Source organism: Hemitrygon akajei, chromosome 4 (genome assembly GCF_048418815.1).
Source record: "Hemitrygon akajei chromosome 4, sHemAka1.3, whole genome shotgun sequence".
NCBI lineage: Eukaryota > Metazoa > Chordata > Chondrichthyes > Myliobatiformes > Dasyatidae > Hemitrygon > Hemitrygon akajei.
The window spans coordinates 27291257-27308819 of record NC_133127.1 but is presented as its reverse complement, the minus strand read 5'-3'; the positions used below and the strand labels follow the sequence as shown (position 1 = coordinate 27308819).

Below are 17563 nucleotides of genomic sequence, written 5' to 3'. Positions count from 1 at the left end.
TCCTTGGAAATCAGAATTGTTCTTTTATTTTTAAGTAACTCTTGATTCGGCATGTTGCTGGCATCTGGATCTATTGACAGGAAATCCATACAAAATTGGTGAAATGGCCCCGCATTCTGCAAGTGGGACAATGGAGTGACTCTCGTAGGCAGTGTCTTCCTTCGTATACATCAAATGCACGACTTGCAGTACTCTTCGACCTTTGGCTTCATTTGGGGCCAGTAGAACCAATCTCTGAGCAATCCATAGGTTTTATCAACCCCCTTATGGCCAGAATAATCATAAAAGAACTTCTACACAATCATTTGATACTTCTCAAGCAGAACCAGATGGGAATGCTGAGGGCCGTACAGAGGCGATGTGATCTGGTACAGCATCTGGTTCCTCAACTCCAATCTGGGTCATTCTCTCAGTAGTAGAGGCACCACAGAGTGTTTCATCTTGTCTGCTTGGGTAGTTTCCCCCTTCGCAACTGCTGACCAAACAGTACCAATACACCATCTTACTGAGCAGCTGCCACTTCCACCAGTGCTCAATTCTGGCAACTGCTTTGGCTTCAGAGCAGTCAGGGTGCAGTAAGCTTGTGGATTGGCACCATCAGAAGCTCCCAAATGATCTACCGCTCGATTCTGCCCTTGTCTTTCCTCTGCCTTCCCCATGATGGAAAACTGGCACATGGCATTGACTCCAGAGGCAGGAATGCCTTCCCACTTTCCGTTCCTGTCCAGCCCTTCTTGTGCATGTCGGGACAATGCAACGTCATCAATGTTCCGACTTCCTGTCCAGTACTTCAGGCTGAAATCATAGGCAGACAACGCTGCCAACCACCGATGACCTACAGCAACCCATTTCGCTGAGGTTAAGATATAAGTTAATGTGTCCGTCCTCACCTCAAACTTGGTACCATTTAGATAGACACTTAGCTTATCCACCACAGCACATTTCAATGCCAGGAACTCTAATTTGTATGTGGGGTAGTTTCGCACAGAGGATGACAGACTCCAGAAGACAAATGCAGCAGGTCTCAACACTGTGCCCTGATCCTGATACAGAACACCCCCTAAGCCCTCTCTGTTGGCATATGTATGCAAAACATACGGCAACTGGGGGTCTGCAAAAGCCAGCACAGGCACTTTCCTCAGCAGCTCCTTCAGCAACTGAAATGCCTCTTTGTATTTCACATCCCATCTCGCTCCAAAAGGTTCTGAATGGCTAAGATAATCTTTACCATCCTCTCCTTTCATCCGCCCTTTCTTCCCCAAGGGAGGGTAACTGCACAGAAGCTGATTTAAAGGGGTCTCACATCAGAGTAGTCCTTCACAAACCTCTGATTGTACCCACAGAACCCAAGGAATGAGTGCAAGGTGCTCACAATCAGGGGCCTTAGCCATGTAGTCACCGCCTCTATCTTAGATGGATAGCAGCTACTCCATTGCATGAGACTATGTGCCCAACATAGTTGGCAGACATCTTGCAGAACTGGCACTTGTCCAGGGAATGTTTTAAGCCTTCAACTTTCAGTCAGCCCAGCATCTTTAGTATACTCGCTACATGTTCTTCCAAGGTGGACCCGAACACGATGAGGTACACCAATACCTCAAGCAAGTTCATATCCCCCGCCGTTTCTTCCATGACACACTGGAAATTTTCAGGGTCTCCTGATATGCCCTGGGGCAACCCTTTGAACTGAAAGAATCCCAGTAGAGATACGAATAACATTTTGTCTTTGTCAGCCTTACCCATAGGGATCTGGTAATACCCATTCCTCATGTCCAGCCCACTCACTGAACCACTTCGCACCACTCAGGCAGGCCAGCGTGACCTCGATTCTCAGGACCGTATACTGATCGGGGACTGTACGCCTGTTCAGAGTCTGATAATCCACACATATCTGTACCTTCCTATTCCTCTTCCTGGCTACCTCTATTGCAAACTCTTAAGGGCTTCTGGAATCAGTGATGATCCTAGCTTCCGTCAACTTCTGCAGCTGCTGCTGAACGTCCTCTACCTCTGCAGGCACAGTTGCTATGACCTTCCTGTGAACAGGGTGTATACTCTCACCCAGATGGTGTGGCAAGAGTTCTTGGAACAACCCACATCGAAATCGTCATTAGAAAGGACATCTTCCAGCTTCAACATCTTCTCTATCAACATCTTCTTCCAACCTCCAGATATTGGGGAGTCCCCAAATTTGAATGACTTGCAGTTAATTTTCCCTCTTTGGGAGAGTGTTTCTCCCTGACTTGTCTCACGAGAACTCTAGACATTACCGTCCCCGGAAAGAGGTGCACCATCGGCATCCCCTGCCTGAACAGTCCCTCGTTTATGTTCATCATCCAGCCCAGTGCGGCCATGTACTTTCTCAAAAGCAGCTCAGAATACAGGGTGAAATGGACAATGTTTTCGGAAAGCTCTCCCCAGCTTTCTCCTTGCAGGCTCCCACCAGACTCCTCACAATAGGCGTATTTGTCCCCACAAGAATTGAAGCTTCGTCCTTCTCGACCAGGTCCAGACAAACCAATACTAATATATCAAGGTCTGTAGCTGCTCCCACACCTGCCTCCAAAAGCTCCAGCTCCAATCACAAGGAACCATCGCACGGATAGTCATCTGTACTAAGACCCCAGATCTCTAGCGCACTGAGTGGCATCAATGGTAAATGAGTTAAATACCAGTTGGAAAACGAACGGTACAGCAGAGTAACCTGAGAGTCGATGTCAAGTAGGGCTCTAGCATAAATACCCTCAATCAGTAGCAATACACTGGAGCTCGGACCCCCCCCCCCCACCCAAGTTTTCAGGAATAGGGTTGTTTACCTACTCTGCTACGAGCTCCTATACAAATCCCTGGGGTGGGTTATCAGTGGTCACTTCAGCCAAGGGGGTTACTACCAAAGACTGTACCCTGCTGATGGAGACCTCCCACACCTCCATCGCATTCTCTTCCTCTCTTACTTCTCTGATCAGCTCAACAAACGAGGGGGTAGGCATATATTATGAGAAATTCGGAGCTCCTACGCGATCAGGTCCGGTGACTGGGCGCCTGTCACCATTTGGTTCATTCTTAACTGATTCACCTCAACTGTTAGAGAGGCTGCTTCTTTAACCCAAAAATGTAACATAGAAACATAGAAAACCTACATCACAGTACAGACCCTTCAGCCTAGAAAGCTGTGCCAATCATGTCCTTACCTTAGAAATTACCTAGGCTTACCCATAACACTCTATTTTTCTTAGCTCCATGTAGCCATCCAGGAGTCTCTTAAAAGACACTATTGTTTCCGCCTCTACCACCGCCGCTGGCAGCCCATTCCACACTCTCACCACTCCTGTGTAAAAAACTTACCCCTGACATCTCCTCTGTACCTACTTCCCAGCACCTTCAAACTGTGCCCCCTCGTGCTAGCCATATCAGCCCTGAGAAAGGCCTCTGACTATCCACACGATCAATGCCTCTCATCATCTTATACACTTCTATCAGGTCACCTCTCATCCTCTGTTGCTCAAAGGAGAAAAGGCCGAGTTCACTCAACCTATTCTCATAAGGCATGGTCCATAATCCAGGCATCATCCTTGTAAATCTCCTCTGCAGCCTTTCTATAGTTTCCACATCTATAGCGAGGTGACCAGAACTGAGCACAGTACTCCAAGTGGGGTCTGACCAAGAACCTATAGAGCTGTAACATTACCTCTTGACTCTTTAACTTAATCCCACAGTTCATGAAAGCCAATGCACCGTATGCCTTCTTAACCACAGAGTCAACCTGCGCAGCAGCTTTGAGTTTCCTATGGATTTGGACCCCAAGATCCCTCTGATCCTCCACACTGCCAAGAGTCTTACCATTAATACTAAATTCTGACATCATATTTGACCTATCTAAATGAACCACCTCACACTTATTTGGGTTGAACTCCATCTGCCAATTCTGAATCCAGTTTTGCATCCTATCAATGTCCTGCTGTAACCTCTGACAGCCCTCCACACTATCCACAATGCCTCCAACCTTTGTGTCATCAGCAAATTTACTAACCCATCCTTCCACTTCCTCATCCCGGTCATTTCTTTAAAGATCAGAAAGAGTAGGGGTCCCAGTACAGATCCCTGAGGCACACTAATGGTCACCATCCTCAAACAGAATATGACTCATCTACAACCACTATTTGCCTTCTGTGGTCAAGGCAGTTCTGGATCCACAAAGCGATGTCCCCTTGAATCCCATGTCTCTTTACTTTCTCAATAAGCCTTGCATAGAGTGCCTTATCAAATGCCTTGCTGAAATCCATGTACACTACATCTACTGCTCTACCTTCATCAATGTGTTTAGTCACATCCTCAAAAAATTCAGTCAGGCTTGTAAGGCACGACCTGCCTTTGACAAAGCCATGTTGACTATTTCTAATCATATTATGCCTCTCCAAATGTTCATAAATCCTGCCTCTCAGAATCATTTCCATTAACTTACCAACCACTGAAGTAATACTCACCGGTTTATAATTTCCTGGGCTATCTGTACTCTCTTTCTTGAATAAGGGAACAACATCCGCAACCCTCCAATCCTCTGGAACCTCTCCTGTCTCCATTAATGATGCAAAGATCATCACCAGAGGCTCAGCAATCTCCTCTTCCCTTTTCCTACCAATACATACCACGACCTCTGACTTTTCTCCTTCCCACTTCAGGATATCGTGGGCGCGATCAGAAACATCCCGGACCCTAGCACCTGGGAGACAAGCTACCATCTGCATTTATTTCCTGCACCCACAGAGTTGCCTGTCTGACCCCCTAACTATAGAGTCCCCTATCACTGCTGCTATCCTCTTCCTTGCCCTACCCTTCTGAGCACCAGGGCCAAACTCTGTGCCAGAGGTTTGGCCACTGTTGCTTCCCCCAGCTAGGCTGTTCCCCCCCCCCCCCATACAGTACTCAAACAGGAGTACTTATTGTTAATGGGACAGCACCAGGGGTACTCTCTAGCCCCTGACCCCTGCCCTTCCCTCTCCTGACTGTTACCCACTTATCTGTCTCCTGAGGCCCCGGTGTGGCTACCTACCTGTAGCTCCTACCTATCACTTCCTCACTCCCCCTGACCAGACAAAGGTCATCGAGGTGCATCTCCAGTTCCCTAAATGTGGCCTCTAAGGAGCTGCAGCTTGACGCATCTGGCACAGATGTGGCCTTCTGGGAGGCTGGGAGTCTCTAGGAGTTCCCACATCTGACACCCAGTACAGAACACCGGCCTCACACACATACTTCCTGTCTGTATTCTATACAGGTAACTTACCTCTCCTCGACTCGCTATTGTTGAAGCCCCGTTGAGCCAAAGCCTTCTACTCTGTCTCCCGCTACTCTGTCACCCACTCCTCCAGCGCCCTCTCTATCAAGCTGTCTCCTTTTAAACTCTTCTCCTTGTTCTACCTGGCTGATGTCCACGTGCTTGTGCAGTTGTGCTCCAATCAAACTGCTGAAGAAATAACTGGCTCCTTTTAAACTCTTCTTGCTCTTCTAACTGGCCTTTGTCAACGTGCTTGCGCGGTCGTGCCCTGATCAAACCGCTGAAGAAATAATTGGAAAGCTTTTCTCCCTTCTCCTGAAACATGTTCTGAAATCCCATCATTAGTTCCATTGGGCTTCCCTTTGTGCCAATCACGTTTTCTAGAGCTTGCACGAAGACTGCAGCAGTAACAAAGAAGTTCTGTGTCTTTATGGATCTCACTTTGTCAGCAGCCGCCCCCCTCAGACATTCAACGGCTCACTGTCTTTACGTCATCAGAGCACTGCCACTCATCCAGCATCTGAAAAGTCTCTTTGCTCAAGTCTCAGATTCCTCTTCCCACTTGGGGATGGGCTTCACTCCTGAGAACACTCTCAGCTTTCGATAACTAGGACCCCCCACCTGTGCACTTTGCCAGTTTTTCGCCAGGGAGGTACGGGCTGATACCAACTCAGAATATTCACTCCTCGCTGGATGACTTGTTAGACATTCCAAATCAGACCACTACTTCTCCTCGCTAGGCACAGAGCAGAGTAACATGTCTTTGAATTCCCCACCCCCAGATACAGGAGACTTGGCCTCTGATTTTGCACACTCGCCTACACTCTCCTCCTCTGGGAAAGTATGGACAGCACACTGTCCCTCCCACCTCCCGAGGTCCCAATAGTACCAGGCAGTTCCACTGCCATTACGTCAGCGCTAGTCTGAAATAAAACAATGCCTTTTCCCATCAGTTTATCAAACCTCTGCTCCACAATAGCAACTGCTCCTACTGATTTAATGGTACTTAAAGTTTGAATTAATAATTTGTTGGGAATACGAATGTCTACCCCACTCAATGCACATGCATTCGTTACCAGTAACCCCATGGATTCACACCTCCGCCCAACCCTGTACAATATTCATAACCATGTATCGTAATCACTTTACCAGACAAAGCTTAACACAGGCTTAAGCACACAACTCACTGGATCAATGCTCAGGGCAATCACACAGCATCCAACGAAATCGATCCCGGATGATAACCCCACAATGAAATCCCCTGATTTCCTCAGCTGCATAAGTCTAGGGAAAACACTCTCCAGTCCCACCAAACTAGTGAGATGGAGACCGCTCTCCAGCCCCTAACCTCGGTTTGTGTGGCTACTGTCTAATTTGCTACCGTGTTACAAATTAGTACCATGAAGTAACAGACTACATTGCATACTATTAAAGGAATTATATTTATGAATCTTAACTAAAGGGTTAGTAAAGAAAAACAAAAAGAAAAGGACCCATCCTAATTAAACAGTCTAATGAGCACAAGTTGGAGCTCATCTTGAACTTCTCGGTCAGTCACGCACTGGGCCCTCGGTCAGCGTGAAAGTCCACACCACCTTCTGAACGTTGTTTGCAATGCATCTAGAACAAACGGGTTGTAACCTACGATCAGTTCTCCCCAGTGTTTTCTCTCTTCATCTCCCGTAGAACCTAAAAAAACCCCGAGACCAACCTTAGAGCCCCTCACCAAGAAGACCTCCCCCTAACTGGCACACATTCCACATCACCCCTTATCTTTAACAATAACCCAAACAGGCTGAAAGCAGAACAGACTGCTCTCACAGAACTGCTCAATGAAATACATACAGCATAACAGTAAAGATGTGAATAAGGGCATTACATTAGGTTTTGGAGTTCAGCAAAATGTGTTTCAGGTTCCATTAAACATAAAACCCTCACTTCATTTTATTTAGGAAAACCTACAAAAGTGTCTGGAATAGACTGGAATGGAAGTCTATTTCCGAGATAGTTTAATGGTAGTTTGTGTGTGTAACAGGAAGCTGCCCGGTCAAATAAGTCAATAACTCAGAGGGATAATTCATAGGAACAGACGATATTGATCAAATGGACAAACTGATTCTAAAAAGTCTAAGTGTTATTAATCATCGCTCAACTGGAAGATGAATTTTCATAAGATTTTGCTTTTAGTATATTCAAAAATGATCAAAATTTGATTTAACTTGTTTTTCTAAAAATAGAACATAACATTTAGGAGCTGATTTAGGCCATTTGGCCCCTCAGGTCCACTCCACAACTTAATCACGGCAGATCCAATTTCCTCTCAACCCCAATCTCCTGCTTTCTCCCCATATCCCTTCCTGCCCTGACCAATTAAGAATCAATCAACCTCTGCATTAAATACACATAAAGACTTAGCCTATACAGCTGCTTGTGGCAGAGAATTCCACAGATTCACCACTCTCTGGCTAAAGAAATTCCTCCTCATCTCTATTTGAAAAGGCCACCCCTCTGTTCTGAGGATGTGTCTTTGGCTCTTAGACACTCTCACAATAGGGAACATCCTCTCCCTATCCACTGTATCAAGGCTTTTTACCTTACAATGTGTTTCAGGGAGGCCACCCCTCATTCTTCTGAATTCCAGTGAAAACAGGCCCAGAGCCATTAAAAGCTCTTCATATGATAAGCTGTTCAATGTTGGATTCACAAAAAATATCTCACAAAAGTTAGTTAATTTGCCCCAGTACATCACAAATAAAGCCCCCCCAACCATTGAGCGAATTGACATGAAATGTGGACAAAGAAATGCAGCATCCTCACCAGCCAGGCCATGCTCTTTTCTCACTGCTGCTATCAGGAAGGAGGTACGAGCGCCTCAGGACTCGCACCAGCAGGTTCAAGAACAGTTACTACCCCTCAGCCCTCAGACTCTTGAGCAAAAGGGATAGCAAAAAGGGATTCAGTTTCTGGTGTACCCACAACCAATGGTCTCATTTGAGCACTCTATCTTGTAGTTTCATGTCTTTCCATTTCATGTTATTTCATACTTTTTATTTATTGATATTTATTTATATTAGCATTTGCACAGTTTGTTGTTCATTGATCCTGTTTACAGTTACTATTCTATAGATTTGCAAAGAATACCCGTAGGAAAATGAATCTCAGGGTTGTATGTGATGACATGTTTGTACTCTGACAATAAATTTTACTTTGAAATTTGAGAAAGCACAGGGTTAGTGTAAATGAGTGTTTGATGGTTCATGTGGACTCAATGTGTCAAAGGGCCTGTTTCCAAGCTCTATGGTTCAAAAACTCTGTAAAACACTTCTTGCAAATTTAATCAGTGTCACCAACATACAAAAACGGTGCAACAAGAGAGACTACAAATGTGACGAATCTGGATCAGGAATCACAAACTGCTGGAGGAACTCAGCAAGTCGAGCAGCATCTGTGGAGGCAAAAGGATCTCAACCCAACACTCCAACTATCTCTTTGCCTCAATCGATGTTGCTCAACCTGCTGAGATCCTGCAGAAATTTGTTCTGTTGTTCATAACAAAAAAGAGTTTCTTTAGAACTCAGTAATACAGTAAGACTTTACTCTTTTCATCGAGCACAAGGTTCAAATGCCTGAAAGTACAGACCACAAGGCTGACCAACCGCTTCTATCAAACTCTTATAGATTCACTTTATTTGTCACATGTACATCAAAACATCAAATCATACAGTGCAGTGCATGACACTAATAAACCAATTTACCAAGAATTATTTTGTCATGGTCCCTTCTGGCATCTGGCTATCTTCCTCAGTAGTTGTGCCTTAATCATCTTGTTTAGTCCCTAATCATTCCCAGGTTCCAATAACTACAAGCACCTGCTTTCCATCAGCCAATGCAGTATAAGAATCCTGTGACCACAACTAGAAGATGCCAGTTTGTTGGTTGACTCGCGTGTGAGTAACCTTGTTCTGTGGTTCTTAGGACTATCAGTCCTAAGTCTAGCATCGTTCCTGAATTCTCTACTAGAACCAAGACTCCGGGTAAACACTCTCTTGGCACCAACTCCACATTCGCTACGAATGTAACACCTCCTGACTCGGCCTCCGCGCCTGTGTTCAGCACTTGGGTTTGTTCCACCGCCACATCCTTACAACATATTTATAATTTGGAGTAAGACACAAGACTCTTCCTCAGTTAATTCTTTATTCCTCTCCATAGTTGCTACCTGACCTGAGTTGCTTGAGCATTTTGTCGGTGTTACTCTGGATTTCTGGTATCTGCAGAATCTCTTGTGTTTATGATTTATTATATAATGGTCTTTGGGAGTGACCATGCTGATATATTCTCTGCTCTTTCCCAGTGTCTGCCATGTGGTCCTGGCACTAGGGGCCAATGCTTTGGAAGCAACATTTGCTGTGGTGAGGAGATTGGTTGCTACATCAGAACTTCTGAGACATTGCGGTGCCAGAAGGAAGTCTACCTGCCCTCACCCTGTGAACCCTCAGGCAGGATCTGTGGCAGGAATGGTGGAAAATGTGCCACAGCAGGAATCTGCTGCACTTCTGGTGAGAGGCTTACCCCTTATCACACACTCTTTCAACGAACGTGACAATTCCAAAACAATCTTGGCTGTCAAGCTAAAAGGAATGTATGGTCAATTTTTCCCTACAGGTCAAGCATACTACAGATATAGCTGTAAATCTATCATATTAGAATACAGAACATAGAACAGTACAGCACAATACAGGCCCTTCAGCCCTTGATGTACTGATTTTTTAATCTATGGAGGGGGTAGGAGAGTTCCACAATGAATAATTTGCTTCAGTATTCATCAGTGAGGGGAACTTGTTGAATGTGAGTTCATTGTAAAACGGGATGATTTGCTGGAACACGGTGATGCTCAGTAAGTCTTTGTGATGGCATTACTGTGAATTTTATGATAGATAACTCCCTGGAAAAGACAGGATATACCCAGGCTCGCATGGGAAGTGATGGAAAATATCATTGTGTCTTTGGCAGAAATCTTTTCTTTGTCACTGGCTGCAGGTGCAGTACCACAAGATTGGATTGTGGCAAATGTTATTCCTCTGTTCAGGAAAACAAATGGGGATAATCCTGGGAATTGTACACCAGTGAGCTTATGTCAGTGATGGGCAAACTATTGGAGAGGATGATTAGAGACAGTGTTGATGAGAATTTGGAGAAGCCTAATCTGATTAGGGATAGTCTACATGGCTTTGTGAAGGGCAGCTCATGCCTCACAGGTCTGATTGATCTGTTTGAGGAAGTGATAAAACAAATTGATGAAAGGTAGAGCATTGGATATGGTGCATGAATTTTAGCAAAGCGTTTGACACAGTTCCCCATGGTAGGCTTGTTCAGACAGTTTGGAGGCGTGGGATGCAGGGTGCAAGAAATGCTTGTAAATCCTGTCTCTAAGAATCCTCTCCAGTTCTTTATCCTCACTGGTCCATCATTCCTAGGTCCCTCCCTGTTTCCTGTCCTGAACAAAGCAATTGTAACCCTGCAATTTTCCAAAATCATCACCAACTGCAGAGCAATCTCTTCCTAGAACAACATGGAGTGTGGCCCCGGGGACTTCACTATCCAAATGATTTTCAAAAGTTACAAAACATCCACTTTCTTAATTTCAACATGTTGCAGCATGATAGCCTGTTCTACACTGATCTCACAAATGTCAGGGTCTCTCTCACTGGTGAAAACTGAATCAGAGTATTCATTCAGGTCTTCCCCCACTACACTGATCGTATTCTCCCTCTTACTGTGATTTGCCATTTATCGCTTATGCCCACATCACCCGAGCTGAAATTCTGAAATTACTCAGCCAAATCTGGAAACACTCAGCAGGTGAGGCAGCTGTAGAAGGAGACACTTTGTCTTTAGACCTGAATCATTGACTCTATTCTCAGTCCACAGATGCTGCCTGACCTGGTGAGTTTTTCCACCATTTTACAGCTCCTCTTAGTTGTAGAGAGCAGTTAGGAAATTTTTTCAGAAACAGTCTGCTGCCTTCTTTGCTTTGTCTTAATTTCCAGCATTTCATTGGAGGAACCACTCGTGATTTTATCGACACTGCCTTGGACTTTATAGTGGTAGAGCCAAGCGTTTATCTCTTAATTACTTAATTATTGAATTCATTTTTTATATTTGCACTGTTTGTCTTCTGAATATTGCTGTTTGTCAGTCTTGGTCTGAAATTTTTCATTGATTCTATTGTATCCCTTTGTTTTACTGTGAATGCCTGCATGTAAATGAATCTCAGGGAATGTATATGTTAACATATATGTACATCGATAATAAATTAATTTTGAACTTAGAACTTCAGATTCACCCCAGGAAAACTTTGGACAGATTCTTTCATCACTTTGAACCTGGGATTAAAGTGGGGAGGAAATGCATATTCTTTATCACACTCAGCAGAGGACTCAGGTCTGCCATCTTTCCCAATGAGAATCTGACTCTGTATCATGAAGCAATGGTGACAATCTACTCCTGGTGTGAGCTTGGATTTGAACTCATGATTGCTTTAACTTATGGTGAAGGCAGAGAGCCGATCAGTTGCTCCTAGGTCATATCTAGGAGAGGTTCAGTCTGTCTTATCTGGTAGATGATTGAGGTATATAATATTATGAGAGGTATGGACAGGGTCCGAGTAGCTGTTTGCATGTTGTAGCGGCCACAACCCAGTACACTGTATCGACAGGCAGGGTAAACCAGGTGAGGGTAACCAATGGGTTTCATATCCCAGTGAATGCCTGTCCTAGGATGCAAAGACATCTTTGGTGGACTGGGAGGATGAGATCAACAGTGAGATCTAACAGCCAGGAAGTCATTTCTGCAATGCTTTGTGGAGAGTGAAAGGCACAATAAGGTACAGTAGTCAAGGCCATCCATTGCAACCAAGGAAGAGTCCAGTTGTGATGATGACTGATACCACTGGACCAAGATTTGAGGCTGAGAGGAACAGCCCCAGTGCAATGGCTTTTCCTTTTCAAAAACTCTTCCGCACAGGTTTCTTCATGCAATTCACATTAGATGAACAGCACAAATCGAACTATCATTGAAAGATACAACAGACAAACAAATCAATTGATCAATTAGTAAGGGTGCAGGAGGTGGTTTCCCACATGAGAGGTAAGTAAAACTAGAGGATGTAAATCTGGGGTCATATGTTAATGATCCAGAGTGTATTTGTAAGCACTGGGCAGTATGGATAATGTATGAGAAGTGTTTAATGGGTCTGGGCCCTTTAGGAGAATGAGGGGTGGGGGAATCTGGTTGAAACCTTTCAAATATTGAAAGGCCTGGATAGAATGGATAGAGTGTATAGAGTGGATGTGGAGAGTCTAGGACCAGAGGGCATAGCCTTAGAATATAAAGATGTCCCTTTAGAGCAGAGATGAGGAGGGGTTTTTTTAACCATAAAGTGGAAGAAGAATCTGTGGAATTCACTTCAACGGACAGTTCTGCAGACTAAGTCTGGTAGAGCGGTGGAAGCAGAGTCACTGCCCGTATTTACAAAGCATCCAGATGAGAACTTGAATTGCCAAGACAGAGGCTTCATGTCAGCTGATAGAAGATGGGATTGACACAGGAGGGTAAGTGTGGACAAGTTGGGCCAAATGGCTTATTTCCATGCTGTATGACTCTGTGACTATTCACATAATGGATAGATAAATCATTTGTTGGCCATGGCACGGACCCAATAACAGAGCAATCTGAACAAGTACATGGATAAGATTCACAATCCGTATTGAAAAGTCAAAATTCAAAGTTGTTTATTATCAAATTATGTATATGTCACTGTATACCACTGAGATTCATTTTCTTGCAGACATTTAAAGAAAAATTTAAAAATACATCAGAATTAATTGAATCAATACATAAATAAACACACAAAATGCTGGTGGAACACAACAGGTCAGGCAGCATCAATAGGAAGTACAGTCAATGTTTCAGCCTGCAACCCTTCGTTAGAACACGTTAAACAACCAATGCGCAAAATAATTTCCCTATAGCAGATTTTGCAGGGGGATGGGAACCTTGCAGGTCAGTAAGGAAAAGATCGGATCAGAAGGTAGATGTCAGGGAAAGAATTGAAAGGCAAAATCAAAATAACAGCTATGATGGGTCAGATAGTTTGAAGTGTGTATATTTCAATTCTAGGTATATTATGGGTAAGGGTGATGAACTGAGACCATGCATCGGTACATGAAACTACAGTATTTTAGCCATTACTGAAACTTGGTTGAGAGAGGGGCCGGAGTGAGTGATCAATGTACCAGGTTCTGAAGTTTTAGAAAAGATAGAAGAGGAAAAGTGGAGGGGTGGTTAGTTGCACAAATATTTAAGGAAAATATCACAGCTGCACATAGATGAGACATAACGGAGAGGTGAGACAATGAGTCCATTTGGAGGGAAATCAGGACTAAGAAGGGTGCAATCATGCTGATGGGACTGTATGACCTACCCCCTGATCGCCACTGGGACACTGAGGAACAGACGATATAATCAGATTAAAGAAAGGCATAAAAATAATAGGGTTGTTGTCATGGGGGATTTCAACTTGTCTGAAGACACACACTCAGTGATTCAGGAACAGCTTCTTCATCTCTACTATCCAATTTCTAAATGGACATTGACCTGTGAATACTACTTCACTTGCATGATTTTTAATCTATACAATATATGCATAGTGTAACAGATTTACTTATTTATTATTATTTTTTCTTCATCTATATTAAGTATTGCATTGAACTTCTGCTGCTAAGTTAATACATTTCATGACACATAATAAATCTGATTCTGATAAACTGTGACATGTTTTGCGTAAGGGATTTAGATGGAGCAGAATTTGTTAAGTGTATCCAGGAGGACTTTAAATCATCATGCGAGTGATCCAACAAGAAGGGGGACAAATTGGACCTGGTTTTAGGTCATGAGCCTGGCCAGATTATGGACCTTTCTGTGGGTGAACAGTTAGCGAACAGTCTGAGCACAACACTTTAACTTAGGCCTTGTGGGAGAATTTTAAATTGGAGTTGAGCAAATGATGAGTACATTAGGCAGGAACTATGAAGTGCCAATTGTGAACTCCATTTCTCAGGCAAGTCCATATCAGACATGTGGAGTGTGTTCAAAGATCAATTGCACAGAGTAGCAGAAAGGTACGTTCCTGTTAGAAGGAAGGATGGGGATGGAAAGATAAAAGAACCTTGGATGTCCAGTGACGTGATGAATTTAGTCAAGAATAAAAAGGAAAAGTATGTAAAGCTTTGAGTTATGATCAAATGAAGCACATGATGAGTATAAAGAAGCTGGAAAAGAACTGGAGAAGCCCTTGGCAAGTCAGATTAAGATGAGTCCCAAGGCATTCTATACATATATCAGAGGAAGAGTGTTAACCAGAAGAAACCACAGTATGATCAAAGAGAGGGGAATCAGACAAGCCATTTATACTTGTTTCCCCTCCCCCCCCCCCCCCCCCCCCCGTTTTGTGGACTTTGAACTTATTCTTGCTCCTGGTTAATCTAATCAGAGCAACTGAATGTGGACGAAGGAAGCTTCAGGTAATGATTGTAATGTATTGAAGGGCCTCTTAAAGAAAGTCAGCGTGGAATTTTGCATGACAGGTCATGCATGACCACATTGATTGACTTATTTGATAAGGTGATAAGAGAGATTGATGAGGGTAGGGTAGTGGATGTTGAATACATGGATTTCAGCAGGACATTTGACAAAGTTGCTCATGGGAGGGTAATCAAGGAGATTAAGATGCATGGGACTTGTGGGGAATTGGCTGTTTGAATTCAGAACTTGCTTGCGCATAGAAGACAGAGGGTGGTGTTTGAAGGGACTTATTTGAGCTGGAGTTCTGCAATTAGTAGAATTCCTTAGGAATCTGTGCTGGGACCTCTGCTGTTTGCTATGTATATAAATGACCTGGATGAAAATGTATTTGGGTTGGTTCGTTAATATGCGGATGATACCAAGATTGGTGAATTTGTGGATAGTGTAGACTGGTAAAGAATACAACATGATACACAGCAGTTGCAGATATGGGCTGGGAAATGGCAGATGGAGTACCCAGGTAAATGTGAGGTGCTGCACCTCGTTAGGGCAAATGCAAGGAGAGAGTACACTGTTAAGGGCAAGATTCTTAACAGTGTTGCTAAGTAGAGTGATCTTGGGATCCAAGTTCATAGTTCCATAAAAGTGGCTACAGGCAAATGTCAGGACGTTATTTTGCAAATTTACAAAAGTCTGGTTAGGCTACACATGAGGCAAATATATTAGAGGCTTTTATGAGACATTGGATAGGCACATTGGTGGAGGGAATATGGTGAGATCTAGACATGGTGCAGGTTGGAGTGATGAGTGTTTGGGTGTCTTTGATTTGCTACTCAGCTGGATTGTGGCCGAATGGCCTGTTCCCATGCTGTACTGTTCTATGCTCTATCTGCTTTCAGACAATTTAATCAGAAGCTGCATTATCTGACTAAAACTAATTTAAATCATAACAATGTTGTCTCCTGAGACATGGAACTGGAATTAATATCCATTTCAGATTAGTGAATAATCTAATTAGTGAAATAGAACAGAGAATGCTGGAAATACTTGGCCACTTGGGCAGCAACCACAGAGAAACTATTAATACTTCAGGTCCATGTCTTTTTTCTCACAACAGGGAAAACTGAGAGTAAATGTTTGAACATTGCTCTGAGACAGCACTGACTGTCTGGGCTAAGTGGCCTCATTTGAGATCATAAGCAATTATGAGTATGACACCATCTGACATCAAATCCCAAACTATCCTGTAGTCTTGTTCTTCCAATTCCTCCAGTTGAGTGAAGATCATGTAGTTATTGGAGATGGTGTATGTTGGCGTATGTTGATTATAATAACGACATTACTGCTGTTCATTTTTATTTTCAGACAGCTGCACCATGGATCCTACATGTGACACCAGGAATATCTTCTCCGCAAGTTACAGTGAGCATCTGGGTTAAATCTGATCAACAGCACAAGGTCAGAGACTCACAGTCACTACTGAAAGCTCCAGCCAAATATTGTTCAGCACTATCAGTTTTTAATGCTTAGTAGATAAGAATTACAGACTGTAAAGATCTTCAGACATGCATAGTGTGTGTTAAAGAAATGTGAAATAGTGCAACACTTGTAATAATAATTAACAATAAATGAAACATTCAAATGACTTGCTCTTCATTAGTTTTTATTGTAAGACTGGAAGTGGTTACTACTGAAATTGGCAGCATTTATTCTCCATACCTAATGTCTGTGCTCTTGAGTTTGTCCCCATTAAACACAAAACCATTTTCAACAATTAGTTTTAGACTTGTACATTAATATAGACCACAAGTCATAAGAGCAGAATTAGGCAATCTGGCCCATTGAGTCTGCTCTGCCATTCAATCATGGCTGATCCTTTGTTTTACCTCCTCCTCAACCCCATGCAAGGCTTATTGAGAAAGTAAGGAGACATGGGATCCAAGGAGACATTGCTTTGTGGGTCCAGAACTGGTTTTCCCACAAAAGGCAAAAAGTGCTTGCAGATGGGTCATATTTTGCATGGAGGCCAGAGACCAGTGGTGTGCCTCAGGGATCTATTCTGGGACTCATACTCTTCGTGATTTTTATAAATTACCTGGATGAGGAAATAGAGGGATAGGTCAGTAAATTTCCTGATAACACAAAGGTTGGTGGTTTTGTGGATAGTGTGAAGTGCTGTCAGAGTTTACAGTGGGACATTGATAAGATGCAAAACAGGCTGAGAAATGGTAGATGGAGTTCAACCCAGATAAGGGTGAGGTGGTTCATTTTGGTAGGTCAAATATGATGGCAGAATATAGCATTCATGGCAAGACTCTTGGCAGTGTGGAGGATCAGAGGGATCTTGGGGTCCGAGGCCATAATTATTTATAATTCTTAGTAATTGTTACACCCAACTAAGTAAATTGAGTTCTTACAATTTTAAAAGGAAGGTTAGTATTAATTGATACCAAATTATTCAAAGGAAAAAGTTCACACTTATGAAACTTAGTTTATATCCTGAAAACTGACTAAAACTGGAGAATAAAGAAAGTATGAAGGGTAATGAAGTCTCAGCATTAGAAATATAAAGCAAAAAGGTCATCAGCATAATATGCAAGTTTTAAGGTAAGGACATGTTCGGTACAGTTTGTGGGCTGAAGGGCCTGTATTGTGCTGTAGGGATTTTATGTTTCTATCCTATCTGTTTCCTCACCACTACATGCC

General features: G+C 43.3%; 1 protein-coding gene across 1 annotated transcript in view; it reads left to right on the top strand.

Annotated features, from left to right (window-relative positions):
* Window positions 1-1551: 1551 nt before the first annotated feature.
* Window positions 1552-17563, top strand: part of LOC140725980 (oxytocin-neurophysin 1-like) — a 55290-nt gene continuing 39278 nt past the window's right edge. Inside the window, exon 1 of the mRNA XM_073041885.1 lies at window positions 1552-1584. Coding sequence (XP_072897986.1) covers window positions 1552-1584 — 33 coding nt within the window. The remainder of the gene's footprint in view (window positions 1585-17563) is intronic.